Source organism: Python bivittatus, unplaced genomic scaffold (genome assembly GCF_059951505.1).
Source record: "Python bivittatus isolate LINGU-HERP-01145 unplaced genomic scaffold, Pbiv_v1 ctg000610_np1212, whole genome shotgun sequence".
Classification (NCBI taxonomy): Eukaryota; Metazoa; Chordata; class Lepidosauria; order Squamata; family Pythonidae; genus Python; species Python bivittatus.
This window is the reverse complement of record NW_028277088.1, coordinates 34,795,855-34,810,796: the sequence shown is the minus strand read 5'-3', so window position 1 is coordinate 34,810,796 and position 14,942 is coordinate 34,795,855. Positions and strand designations below refer to the sequence as shown.

Genomic DNA, 14,942 nt, shown 5'->3' with positions numbered 1-14,942 from the left:
GGAATGAAATGTTACAATAATGTAATTAAAATACAATTTTAGATATTCAGTAATTAAAGACAACATAGTTCTTTGAACAAAATGTGGTTGGAAAATCCACTCAGGGCTTTCGAAACATTCAGCTCTAGCACTGATGAAGTGCAGATGCTTTTAGAGTGAAAATAAGATATACTCTTATTTGTCTTCTATCTTAGGGCCACAAGGACTCCAAGGAAACTTGCAAATAAAAAAAAAAAGTGTTATTTAATTATTCTTTTTAATATGTTGGATCTAGAGATAAAGAGAGACCTAAAGAAATTAATGGGATAAGGAAATCATACTTTCATTTGGGAATATTAACTGTATTTAAGTTTAGAACCCACGAGTAACTGTCATTAAATGAAACATCACAGTAACCCAGAATAATCAAGTTTTTGTTTTTTCAAGTAATTTTATTAAAGATTATAATTACAATAATAAAAACCTAATACAAACTTAAAGGAAGATAGAAAAATATTTTTTTTAGCCTTGATGAAATAAACCAATTTTATATTCCTTCCTTTTACTTCTAACAATCTTAATAAAATAATATAGAATTGATTTCTTTCCATTTCTTCTTTGTCCTTTCTCACAAGATTTTTCAATGCTTTAACAAGTCTCTTTTGAAAATCCAATGTAGAAAAATTATCCAGGTCACTCTTTTGGTTTGTTGCTTTTATATCCTTTTAATTGTTAAGATGTCAGCCAGTTTCTTTTGTAAGTCCAGTGTAACATCTTTTTCCATGTCATCCTCGTAGCCTGTCATTTTTAAATCCACTTTCTGATCAGTCTCAATCATGTCAGGTAATACTCGTTCCTCTTCCATTGCATCTTTTAGAGGCAAACACTCTTCTATAGAGGCAGACACTCTTAAAATTAACTTCTAGGTCCTTTTATCGAAAATATCCTTCCATGGTTATTTCAGTGTTAGAATATTTTGCACCATTCTGTAACTGTTAGTTGATTTTATCTTCTTCTCCTTTAACTGAAATCTTTAGTTCCCTCTAGTGTCCAATTTTCTAAATCTTGGCTTGTTTGTTTTTTAATTCAAAACAAAGGCATTTTCCTATGGGAAGAATTCTTTATCATTCCAAAATCTTATTTCAAATTTATCTAGACCCTTTTACTGTAGCTTTCTAAAATAAGTTTTAACCTTTTGCTGTTTATTTCAAAAAAAAATTCTTAAGCTTGTAGTTAAATTTTTCTTTCATTAAGGAATAAAGGCAGATTCACCCAGTGTTTTCAGATTTGTTGCTCCAAAGGTTTCTAATAGCTGAAAAGTTGTTAGTGAGCAATCTTCTTTTTTTTTTTTTATTATAATGTTTTTTTTATTTTTACAACAAACACAAAACAAACATGAACAAACAAAAACATAAAAAGGCATAAAAAAGCATCTTCCATTTTATACCGTGTGTCAACCAGTTAAACTCGTTGGTGCCCCTTTCATAATCTTAAATTCTCATATCATCTATTCAAAAATATACTTGTATACTTATCAATTAACAATTATTAATCATTCATAGCTAATCTATAAAATCATATATTACAAAAAATTTTAACTTTCAATAGGATTAGTAATACATCTCCATCTATCTATTATATGTGTATATATATAATAATTAATATCAAATTTCTATTATAAAATTTCCTAATCTATTACATTACTATATTTTCTCATCTAATCATTAATAAAAACAAATCCCGTGTCATATAAAATTGCTTATCTTCTTACTCTAATTTCAAATCTCAATTTAACTCATCTCTGCACATTCCATAATTTTGAATAACTTCCTCCTGCATAAGTACTTTTTAATTTTTCCAATTCTTAAGAGTTACAATTCTAACCAATATCAGTTACAGTATCAATTACAATTCTAACCAAGTTACAGTTCTAACCAGATTTCACTACATGTTATACAATTTTTAACTATATATCTCAGATTTATACTTTATTCCAGCGCTTGCATAATTTTGAGTTCACCCTTTTCATTCAATGTCCCAAAATATCTGGCTGTTCATTCCTTTTTTCTATATTATTGGATAAGAGAAAGCAATAATAAGTGTCCTTTTGAACATTCTGCTTTTGGAAGCTTCTGTCAGTTCCATCATTGTTGTATTCCCCTGATTTTCTCTTTAAACATCTGCAATAGTTTCTTTCAATATTGTTTTACTTCTTCTTTTTGTACATTCTCTTAGTACGATTTTCCATTATAATCTTGTATAATCTTTTTCTCACCCTCAGTGCCAAGAACAAATCTGTCTCTCTTCATTTATCAGTTGATTAACCCTTTTAATTCTCAGTTTATAGGCCTCACAATAATTCCGTTTAATGTTTCTGATTTCTTGTACTATTTCTTCCTTTTCCAATGATCCCGTTTTATGTTTAATTAAGTCCATTTTAGCTTTAATATCTTTTTTCTTTTTTTTTTTTTTTTTTTGAGAATTTCTGCAGCTCTTCTTCCAATTTTTTATAGTCATCCTCAATAGTTTAAAGATCTTTTTCTGCATTGTGTTTCTCGTATAGTCTATTATCTTGATAAACCTTCATTGAGTCAAAGGATTCTTTATCTTTGTTCTTGCCAAAAATAAGAGAAAAAAAGAAGCAAAAGGAGAGAAAAAAAAAAAAGGAAAAATAAAAAGAAAAGGAAAAGAAGGAAAAGGCTAAGCCTCTTTAAAAAAAAAATCCATCTGGGGGAATAGAAAGCAAAGCAGAGCTTCTAGCAGAAAAAAGAGCTACTGCCACTAATCAAGGCTCTTGTGACTGGCTCAAACTTTCCATCTTAATGTTTTCAAAGTCGCTTTCAACTCCACTTTCTTGTTTATAGTTACGGATGGCACCTGTATAAACATGCACATCCCACTATCTTTTTAGAAAGCACAGGGTCTTTGAGCGTGCGTCACAATGAAAAAAAAAAGCACTAATTCGCGCCTCTAAATGGCAGTGCAACTTTCTTTCATTTACTTTCTCTTAACTCCACTTTCCCCATTTCAAAGTCAAAAAGATATAAATTTCTTATAACAATAAAAAAATCTTAGTAAAAAAAAAAGGCTTAAAATAAAAAGTTATTGAGTATTAAAAAGAGAAAGCCAATCCAGTTAAAAATATATTTTTTTTAAAAGAAAAACATCTTGTCAATTCCACTAAAAAGGGAAAGTTGAAAAGAAAAATTTTCTCCCCCTTCTTTTTTTTAATAGGGTTCAATCTCGCCGCTTAATCCACTTTTCTTCACTTTTAAAAATCTCTTTAAGTTACTTAAGGTGTTCTCTAAGAATAGTTGAATAGTAAAAGTCCATCTCACCCAGTTGACACCCTTCTCTTCCATCTTCCTTTGGAGCTGTCCCGGCTTTCGCAGCCATTTTTGGCTGCCTCTCCTCCACCGGCTTCAAGAGCTTCTCCCCGGATCGATCTGGGACTTGCGGCGTCCCTGAGATCCGCGGGACGCGCCCTTTGCGTTCGCCATCTCTACGGGACGGCTTAGGTCCATCGGGACCGTCCGGGCGAGGAGATATCGGCTGCCATCCTGGGAGCCCAGGATCGCCCGCCGTATCGCCGCGACGCCAGCTCCGCCCTCCTGAGCAATCTTCTTAGTGTCTTTTGAAGGTGCTGACTGCAGTTTGAGCAAGATGGCTATTCACTCATTTCCCAGTGCTCAAAACCCACTGGAGACCTCTGTCTTGCGGTCTCCTTGCTAGGAGCAACTGCCTGGAGCATTTGTGGGTGATCTCTAGTCCTCTCCTTTCTCCAGACAGATTTGAAGAGCTGGTCCGCTTGCCAGCTCTTCATTCTTCACTGCAGTCATTGGCTCCGCTTTTTGCAGAGCTGTCTTCAGTCCGCCATTCTTCCTACAGAAGTCAATAATCAGCAAGCTTTTGAACAAAAATCAGAGTTAATACAACAAATATTTTCAGTATAGGCATGACTGCTTTTTAGCTATGATTGTTTCATAATACTTCAGTATTAATAGTTATAATATTGAACTTTTATCTTCAGTAATACCAATTCACAAACTAATATTAAGAATGATTATTATTACACTGATTTAACTAGTATGCAGCTGTTTCATTTATCTATTTTGTTGTTTTGCTTTGTTTAACAGAAAAGTAAATTCTAGTGCTCCCTTTGCTTATTATTGCACTGGATTTTGTAAAGTTAAATTGCTGTTTGGGGATAACAGTAAAGTTCCTACTGAAAATGTAGCCACTTCTTCCAGGGAGTTTTGTTTTATTTAATATAACAGCACAGTAAATAAGCCAATTGCAGCTTTCCAAAATCTCTGTGCATCCACATGAATATTGTCTTCAGTTCTTAGAATTCCAACAAAGTCATAGCTGAGAATTCTAGAAATTGAAGGAGGATAGTACTCAGACCACACAACTGAGGATAGTGCTACTTTATTGATTAGGTTGGACTTCTCAAATAATCCCCCAAGTATCCTGAATTCCTGTTCAGACTCCTGGGAAATTAAACGTTTTATGAAGCCTGGTATTTGAATAGTGTCATGATAATTATTTTTAACGTAATGGAACTTTCAGAGACATTTCCATGTTTCTAGTAAGTCTGAAAAAAATAGGAAGATTTATATGGAAACTAGGACCAAACTCAGGCATGAAGTTCAGGCAGTGATGGATGTGACCTGTAATGGATTTGGAAATTCTGAACTGATTAGATTTCTAATCCTTACCCTCTTAATTCCAAGCTTTTTATGACATCGCTGAATACAGTTTACTTAATAGTAGACATATCAGATAGTCATCGCTTAACAACAGTAATTGGGACTGGAATTTCTATCACTAAGCGATGCGGTTGTAAAGCACAACATCACATGACCACATCACTCAGTGATGGCAATCCCAGGAGTCCCTGTTGCCATTGTTGAGAATGATGGGTTGTTAAGCAAGGACCTCCTCACAACTTCCTGCCAGCTTTCAACAACCAAAGTCAGTGGAAAAGCCATCAGGAAGTTGCAAGTCCCAGGCAGCTAGCAAGCAGGTGGCAGGTAGGTAAGTGGCACACGCGAATGGTTTCAGGCCTGGGGGTGGCTGCTGCCGGATGGGGGAGGGTGCGCAGATGGTTGCAGTGGCGCATGTGAATGATTTCAGGTACAGGAGTGGCTGCTGTTGGGGGGAGGGTGCATGGGTGTGTGGGCAGTTGTAGCAGTGTGCATGAGTGATTTCAGGCTCGAAGGTGGCAGCTGCTGGTTGGGGGGTGCATAGGTGGTTACAGCAATGTGTGCAAGCAATTTCAGGCCCAGAAATGGCTGTTGCCGGGTGGGGGAGGCTTACCCGAGCTACTTGCAACCTTCCCTACTGGCTTCCCCATTGAGTTTGCTTGTGGGAAGCTGGCAGGGAAGGTTGCAAATGGTGATGTGACCACAGGGTGCTGCAACCATCATAAGCGTGAGCCGGTTTCAAAGTGCCCATATCCAATCACATGACCGTGTGGGTGGTGCAACAACCGGAACTTCGAGGACCAGTCATAAGTACCACTCATTCAACACTATCACAACTTCAGATGAGGACTACCTCTACACATTCATTCATTCATTCATTCATTAAAATTATTGAACAGCCTGAAACCAGCTGGAATGTAGATGGCTACAGAAATTAAGTGTTAAAAGGAAGATACACATTCAAAATTAAATTAAGATTAAAATACAAAATTTTAAATTATCAAATTAAGAAGTTGTGTCATGGTATATCAAAACTCAAAGGCCCTCCAGAAAACCCATATTTTCACCAGCTCTTGGATGGCCATGAGGGTAGGGCCATATTGGAATCAGGGGTAAGTGTTCCAAAGGAGGAGGGCTGCAACCAAGAATACTTTGCCATTGGCTCCCCTCATACCGCACCTTCTGGTAAGTGGCGACCCTAAGCAGCTGCTCCTTAGTTGCACAGGCAGAAATATTACATTAAATCAGGTATATTACTTTTCACTGCTTTCTTCTTCTGGAAGTAATATTTCAAACTAAGATGTATAGTTGAGAGAGTTTATTGGGAAATTGACTTAAATATAAATATTTAACCCTTGATTATTCAATGAAGAATTTAAACTTCTGTATGACTTCATAGGCAATGGCTTAAAAGATTCTTATCATAAACTGCTATGGTGTTTTTTCCATAACAAAAGAGGAGATAAAGAATTAAACTTCCTAAAGTTTAATTGAAAGCAATTAAAGCTTTCAATTACTATTGTGTAGATAATTTTCTCCTTTAAAATGTTGAATATAGTTTACAGTTTTATTTGGGGAACTTCTGCATCTAATACAAAAATATAATGTTCTGAATTTTTTGAAGCTTAATAATTATTTTAGAAATATCCGAACTGCATGCGCAATTCTGTATCTAAAGATATTATATTTGGTTTCTGTGTGCTGCTTCAAGCTTGCTCTGTTTAATCATTTTAAAAGCTTGGGTGGTGTAAATTGAATTTAACACTGTAGTTGCAAGGGTGTTATATAAAAAGTCCAAAAGGAAAGCTTATGGCACCGATTCTTATTGATCTTAAACTCTGTAGCTCCCTCTGTTGTTGTGAAGAAGCAATATCAAGTGTACTGTCTTTAGCAACTGGGTAACCATCATCAAAATAATCAAATGTATTTCATAATATAAATAAGCAAAAGTTAAATTCATACTTTAAAAATCTCATTTTCCTCCTATTTTTGTATTTCATCAAATAGTGGGTTTTGATTTGCTGCAGTCTTTTTTACAAAATTGTGTAATGTGGGATTTGTTTTACAGAAATACTAATTTCACATGTGTAGTATACAGAACTTGAAGTTGTATGTTCTCCATAAAGCTTTTAATTCTTTAACTGTCATGCTTCAAATAGAAGGAACCTGAACTTATCAGTGCTAAAATTAAGAACATATAATTGTATGGAACAGATGTTTTCATAAATATTTGTATAATTAATTTCCACTAGGAACAAAGCAGTTGCTCTTTTCTCTAAATTATAATGCCTTTCCATATACAGACAATTTTAAAATATTGTTTTTAATATTGTTAATGAAACAAATCTGTTTGATTTTCACAATGAGAAAGAAAGAGGTTCTGATTGTATTTTATTTTTATCTTCACATCAATTAGAAAATATTCTTAAGTGGTGAACCTAAAAATCTTTACAAAAATAAATTACAGTAAATTCTGGCTTAGCAGGAAGCTTTTTGCACCTGTAATTAGTATTACATGGTATTACTATACCTTTTGACACCCAGCAGTTTTCTTCCAAGGGCTAAAATTCAGGAACTGTATATATTAGCAACCATATTTGTATACTATGTCTGCTTTCACTACAGAAAAGAAAAATATCCACTTATTCTCCTTGGATGCCAATTTACTTTCCTTGCTATTTCTGCATTTATAAAAATACCGCTTAATTGAGAGAGCATTTTTTTTAAAAAAAGTTTTAAAATAAGCACAGCTTAATTGTTCTACACCTGAAAGCTCTACTGCAGCTGCAAGAAATTTTGAGCAAACCAGTATTCTTGACTGATCTGTCATCTACAAAGTGTGCAAAGAAAAATAGGTAGCTGTCATTAAAATTACATTTCAGCTTTCAATAACCATTTAATGAGTAGTGTAATTATATAAGTATGGTACCTCAAGTACTTCACTCAATAATTAAAAATAATCTCATCTTTAAAGTGAAAGCTCTAATTATTATTTGACTTAACCAGGACCACTGTTATGATCTCCAGTGGCATCTCAGAGTGTTTTGAAGGTATAAATTAAAACTGAATAAATCATTAAATTATTAAGCTTTAGATATGCTAAAATGAAAGTATGTGGTATTTTAAAAATATGCAATTGCATTTCACAACTTTGTAATATAAGCAACTTCTTTCCTTTTCACTTTTTTTCCTTCTCTAAGATCACAGATTGTGCCCTTTTAAAAATATACATATTGGTGTATGATTTAATCTCTTCAGAGCAGAAACCATGGTGATTAATAATTATCAAACATTAACTATTTAAAAAGTGTAAAATTCTTCTGTTTATTTTATTTGTCTTTTCATTTTGGTTTGTGAAGAGTAGAAATTGGAAATTCAAAATGTTTTTGATTATAAAAAACCAAATAACTTTTCTTTTGTAACTTTAAATAATAATAAGCCTCTATGTACAATTTATACAGAGAGAAAGAGAAAGAGAATTTTTCACTTTGGACTACAAATTTATATTTTAAAGTTGCCTACATTAAATAAATAATACATTTGATTACCTCCCTCTCTTTATTAACATGTTCCCATATTTAAGTAGAGAATAATATGGGCAAATATTCATTCTACCTTAAATCTGCTAATTTTCATGACTAGCACTTCTAATTAACTGGCATTGTGATTGGATTTTTTTTTCAAAATGAACGTACTGATGATCTTCTGAACCTATGGTACTGAGAAAAAATATTTTTGCTGTATTTAAATGGCATTTAAGGCAATGTGAATTGAATATATATAGACCTTGTAATGCGGTACTACCCAAACTCAATTCTTAGTGTTAGCACCCAGAGTTGGCAAACCAGAAAAGTGTTTCACTTTTGTTTAATCAAAGTCCAGTATTCTAAATATTAATCAGTAAGTCAATGCATATATATCTATTGTTCTGAATAAAAGGACACAATTACAGACACCATTTGGGGGAAGATATGTTTGATTAATCAGAATGTCCAATAAATGTCCATTTCATATTGGAACTAATGACAGTGCCAGAAAAATGTTGGGAAAAAAGAGACTACAAGGAGCTAGACAGGAAGGCAAAAGAGTTTGGAGCACAGGTGGTTTTTCATACATACATAACGGAAGATCATGGCCTGAAGAAGGAGGAGAGGATTTTGGTTGTGAATGGATAGCTCAAGGAATGGCATTGTTGAGAAAACTGTAGGAAGAGCTTTTGGTGAGCCCTGCACATTACAAAGACTGGGAAGAATGCGATTGGAAGACACATTTCTTAGATCATCTGGCAGGCTTTAAACTAAATCTGGAATGAGAGGGAGGCCAGTACATTCAAAGCTTAAGCCCAAAGGCAGTAAACCTTACAACATAGAAGGATATGGTAAGGAGGAAGGGGTGTTCAGGAATGCATCAGGAGATGTGTCAGGCAAACCTAAGATAGTACTAGGCAAATAGGGAGAACTTGAAGTATTGGTATGGGGGTGGGGATTAAATATGACATAGCACTACTGAAACCTGGTGAGAAGGAATTCATGATTAGAAAATAGTACTGTAAAGATATAAGTGAAATCTTTGCAAATCTGATGGCCAAGGCGTCGAAAAAACACATCCCTGTGATAATGGGGAATTTCAATTACTCCTTATCAACAGAATCCAACTCTGCAGCAAGTAGGAAATGCAGCAGGTTCTTCATGTCCCTTGCAGAAAATTTCATCCAAAAGGTGGAGCGGGAACTAGGGGATCAGCTACATTGGGCATAATACTAACAAGGAAGAAGTGAAAATTGTAGGAACCTTGGTAGAGGGTGATGTTGCAGGCAGGGAGAACTGAAGGTAGTCAGATTCATGTTCTAGATTTCAAGATAGTAGACTCCAATAAGCTAAGGGGAAAAGTAGGAAGGATTTTAGAGATGGAAATCCTGAAGGAAGAAATAGTTCAGGAGGGTTAGGAAATTCTGAAAAATGAGATAACACAAACATTACCAAAGAGGGGAAAAAATGGCAGACAGCTGATGAAGATGGCATGGATGCATAAAGAACCTGTGATAAACTGATAAAACAAGTTTAAAAATGGAGAAAGGAGCATATAACAAAAGCAGAATATCAGGAAATAGCCTAAATCTATAAGAATAGGGTCAGGAAGGCTAAGGTTCAGAATGACCTGAAGTTTGTAATGATTGCTAAAAATAACAAAAAAGGGGTTATTTGGGTACGTGTGGAACAGCATGAAAATGAAAGAAACAGTCGGACTGCTGGTTGGAGAAGATGGCAAGAGAGTGTCATAACATGGAAAAGGCTGAATTTCTTAATTCCTATTTTTCACCTTTTCACAAAAGGAAAAAGTGGCCCAACTTGTCAGAAGCAGCACCACTGGAGGCAGAAATGCAGGTCAAAATAGGCAAGAGAGAACACCTAGCTGTTTTGGATAAACACAGATTTCCAGGGCTGCATAGATGACATGTCAGGATGCTAAAGGAACTAATGATGTGATCTCAAAATCACTGATCATAATCTTTGAGAACTTGTGGAGAATGGAGGAAGTGCCAGAGGTTTGGAGAAGAATTAACATTGTTCCAATCTTTAAAAAAGAGGAAAAAGTGGATAGAAGAACCTATAGATCAATCAGTTGACATCAATACGTGGAAAATCCTAGAAAAGATAATCAAGCAGTGAGTTTGAAAGCACATAGAAAGAAACATGGTGATTACCAGAAGCCAACATGGGTTTGTTAAAGATAGGTATTGCCAGACAAATCTTACTGCTTTTTTGACAACGTGACTAGATTAGTAGACTGAGGAAATGCTGTGGATTTAGCGTACCATTTAGTGGGATACCTTAGGGCTTTGTCCTGGGACTAATGCTCTTCAACATTTTTATAAATACCTTGGATGAGGGATAAAGGGAACATTCATCAAATTTGGAGACAACATAGTCTGGGGGAGGAGGATTGCTAACACCTCAGAAGATAGGATCAGAGTAACTTAACAGATTTCCCAGTGTCTTCCCACCAGTGTTTGTGCTACTGCTGCTGCTACTTACCTTCCCCTGGCCCACCCATCCCGATCTTCCAAGTGCCTTTCCAGAAACCTTGAATTAACAAACTTGTGAAATTTAATCTGCTGAGTTTGAAACAGTTACATGGAGGTTCATGAAATCAAGTTTTTACTGTCTTTCAGAAGAAATGTCCTACAACACTCAATCTGTAGTCTAAATTGCACTGTTTGTATTTTAACATTTTAATCTTAATTTTCATTAGAATTTATAGGGAGGGGAAAAATTTATAAAATGTGATTTATCAGAGCTCTTGATTGAGCTATTAACATGACCACTTTTTCCATGCAGTTTTACTCTTCTAGTATCATAATGTGATTGCTTTTCTAGTATGAGTACTATGTAACTGTGGTCATTTATTGAAGTTCAAAAATAAACCTTTTCAAATGTCATGGTTCAATCCAGAAATCTGCAGAAGCACCAGAAAGCTATTTGTTGTGTAGTACCTATTAAACAATCTTTTTGCATCACATAGGAATTACAGGTTTGTATGTTATAAATTTTCCCAGGCTGTGTGATTGTGCATATTCTCCGATGGCACAATACCATCAGCCAGAAGCCTAATATTTCTGTGCATTCATATTTATGCATCTTGCAATTAACATGCTGAAAACTCTTACGTCTATCTTCTCAGATGTGTCAAATGAAAATGGAAGAGTACAGCTTACTTTGGATTCTGATGGGATCTTTTTGTCTTATAGGTAAGAAATCTCCAACTTTTCTGGCTGGACAGCTTTCCTTACATTTATATTCTTAAAGAAAGAGGAACTATTGTATATATTCTATTTATTAAATAGATCTTTCATCATAGTAATGGCGCTGAACCTTTTTTATATACATTTTGTATTGCTTTTTAATTAATAACCAAAAGGAAAAAACCCAATGATAATACATAAGAAGAAAGAAAACATTAAACGGTGGTATTACAAAAAAGTGACAAAAATATAAGAACAAAAAAAACCTGTAATATACCATTATACAGTAGTTACCCATCTATATATATTTATCTAGTGCAAATATTATTCAAATGCTTATATATTTCCAATACATTTGTAGTGTTGTGGTAGTGTTGCTGAACTTTTTAAATAAAGTGAATCAGAAAGACAATTCAGAAACTTTCAGATTGAATCTACAGTTTAGAATGGCTCACCAAGATCTCTGCTGCTGCCAGTTATTGTGATGCTTATTGTATACATACCCATGTTACCTGAAAGATACAAAAGAAACACTAAATATTTTTTATGAATATTTAACACATGTAAATAATCTTCTGATAATCAAATAGTGAAATATGTTCAGGAAATTAGTTGGTCAGTTGTTAATTCACTTCCAACTCTCATATCATTTCACCAGGATTGTCTGCCAGTGACTGTTTTTTTAAGTTCTTCTAAGCTTCTATTTGTATCCTCACCAATAGCCATCTTGTCTTCCATTCATCTCTTTTTCAATTATCATTAGTTTTTCCAAGCATTGCTATATTTTGCAAGTAATTTCTTTAAATGAAAGATATCATCTGTCAATTCTCCTGATATTTTCAACAATCCAGTTTCTAGGTGTGACTGACGATTATAGGAAATACAGTTAGAAAGCAACAGATTGGAGAAGGTTGTTCCAAGTGATGAGTCATTGACAGTTGGGAGGCATACAAGTTTAATAATTATTGTTCGTTGCACAGTCAGCCAGATGTTTAGACTGGATTTGGCATTTTTATCCACCTATTGAGTCCTTCCCAAGGACCTAGGATAGGCAAATGTTGTTTGATGGCATTAAAGGTATTGTCACAGGATATAAGCGGTTTCATACAAAGTTGCCTTTTGCAATTGACTGCTGGTGATTTTCTCAATGCTGATGGTGTTCAAGTGCTGCTCCAGATGTTTTGGGATTGCACCTAAGGTGTATATAATTATTGGTACTATCTTTGCCATAGTCATTCTACTTCTATTTACAGGTCTTTATATTTTGTAATTTTCTCCAGTTCTTTCTCTTCTGTTCTGCTGTATTGCAGTGTCCACTATCCAGACATTTTTGTCTTTCTTATCAAGAATTGTTAAGTCTGCAGTATTGTGTGGCAGGTGCTTGTCTAAATTCTAAAGTCCCAGAGCACTTTAGCGTCTTCATTTTCTCTTATTTGTCTGTTTTATGGTCTCACCTGTTCTCGCTTGCAGGCAAATGGTATTTATTGCAGATATTCCAATGTACCATTGTTGCTACTTTGTCATGGCATTGTTTGTAGTCAGTCTATGCGATCTTCTTGCAGCAGCTAACTAGGTAGTCTGCTGTTTCTTCAGCTTCTTTGCAGAGACAGCATTTGTCTGTTGCTGTCTTCTCAATTCTGGCTTTATATGCATTTGTTCTTAAAGCTTGGTCTTGTGCAGCCAGAATTAGCCCCTCTGCTGTTTCTGTCTCTTTCTTCAACTTTCCTGCTCTTAGCCATTGCCAGGTCTTGTTGTTATCTTCTTTGCCTGCTAGTTTTTTTGTGTACTGGCCATGTAATATTTTGCCTTGCCACGTCTCTTTTCTGTTCTTCATTTTGTATTTCTCTCTTTTCTATTCTTCATTTTGTTTTTCTTATAGGCCAGTTCGATTTCTTTGGTATTCAGTTAAGCCTTCATGGTGTAGTAGCTTCAGTGCATCTTCTTCACTGTCCTTCAAATATTCTTCCAATGCCCTTTTTTCTTCTTCAACTATCTGATGTTCTTGTAACATTCCATGCCCAGCTATGCTCCTTGGTAAGTAGAGTCTGTCAACATCACTGCATGGATAAAGGGCATGATTCATTGTCATTATTTTTCTGGTGTTCCTATCAAGGGCTTTTAGTTCAGCTTGGGTCCAGTCCACTATTCCAGCTGTATATCTAATGACTGTAATTGCCCAGGTGTTAATCGCCTTGATGGTATTTCCACTACTGAGTTTGGATTTTAAGATCTTCATTCTTCTGATGTGTTAACTACTAACCTTCTTCTTGAATTCATGTGCTAACCTCTCCCAGTCTCTCACCATTGACCAGCAACTGTGTCTTCCATTGTGCCATTGATCATTGCACAAAGCTTCTGATGTTTCTAGTGATTCCTGTTATTTCTAGGCACTTGATTATCCAGTCATGTGGCAGGGAATAAAATGCCTTCTTATAATCAATTCAAGCTACATTCAAGTTGGTCTTCCTTCTCTTACAGTTTTCCAGAATCACCATGTCAATTAGGAGCTGATCTTTTGTCCCTCTGCTGTTTGGGCAGTTTCCTTTCTGCTCAGATGGAAATAACTTGTTTTCAATTAGATGCTGTTGGACTGCATCAGCTACCACACCAGTTAGCAATCTGAAAGTTGTTGGCAAGCAGGTAATCAGCCTGTAGTTGCCTGGTGCTGCCCCTTTTGTTGGATCATTCATTATCAGGTAGGTTTTGCCAGATGTTAACTAATCTTCAATTTCACCTCCTTGCAGTATGTTGTTAAACTGCTTGGCAATGAGGGGGTCCAGACCAGTCAGATGTTTCAACAAAAAAATATGCAGTTCATCTTCACCTAGTGCTGACAATTCTTGATCTTCCTTGCCCTTTTCTCCACCATTTCTGCTGTGACTACAATTTCAGCTTCTTTTTTATTCTTATCTACCTCCTTTATCCATTCTTGTTGCATTTCTTTGGGTTGTCCCATAGCTGCATCCAGAACTGCACTGTTTCTTCCTTGTCACGTGTTGACTGGTTCATTGCAGTCTCTCCATTGATGAACTGGTAGAAATATTTCTGATTCAACTAAAATTGGAGGTTCTGCCTGTAGTGTGTGCAATTCAAGCTTCGTATCTGCTGATTTTCTTGGCTATGGCTGTTATTTGCTGGTTTATTCTTTCTAGTGCTTCCTTGATCTTCTTTGTTTCTAGGTGATATTTCTTAGTGAGGTATTCTTTGGTCTTTTTGTTCTTCAGCTTCTTTCCTTCATCTGTTTTAGCTTGCTTGCATCTGATCTTAGCATGCTGATCTTATTTTCCAACCTGATCTTCCATTTTGGTGGTGCACTGTTTGGGTTTTTTTCTTGTTCATTGATTTTGCATCCAAGGTATTCAGTTATAACTGCAGCCATGCTGTACACCAGTTGGTTTGTTTCTTGCAGTGAGCTGATGCTTATATTTGATATTACATTATTGGCATCATTTAATACTTGTGCTAGCTGTTTCTTTGTAACAAGCTTCAAAGCAGGCAACCTTTTTCTGTTG

At 35.2% G+C, this 14,942-nt stretch overlaps 1 protein-coding gene across 7 annotated transcripts in view; it reads left to right on the top strand.

Annotated features, from left to right (window-relative positions):
• Window positions 1-14,942, top strand: part of TBC1D5 (TBC1 domain family member 5) — a 294,380-nt gene that overhangs the window by 120,714 nt on the left and 158,724 nt on the right. For 5 of the 7 annotated variants that reach the window (XM_088150764.1, XM_088150760.1, XM_088150762.1 and 2 more), the window contains one exon: window positions 11,370-11,436. The exons of the other annotated variants lie outside the window; for them this stretch is intronic. In XM_088150764.1, the coding sequence (XP_088006890.1) occupies window positions 11,370-11,436 (67 nt within the window). The remainder of the gene's footprint in view (window positions 1-11,369; window positions 11,437-14,942) is intronic. 7 annotated transcript variants of the gene reach the window in all.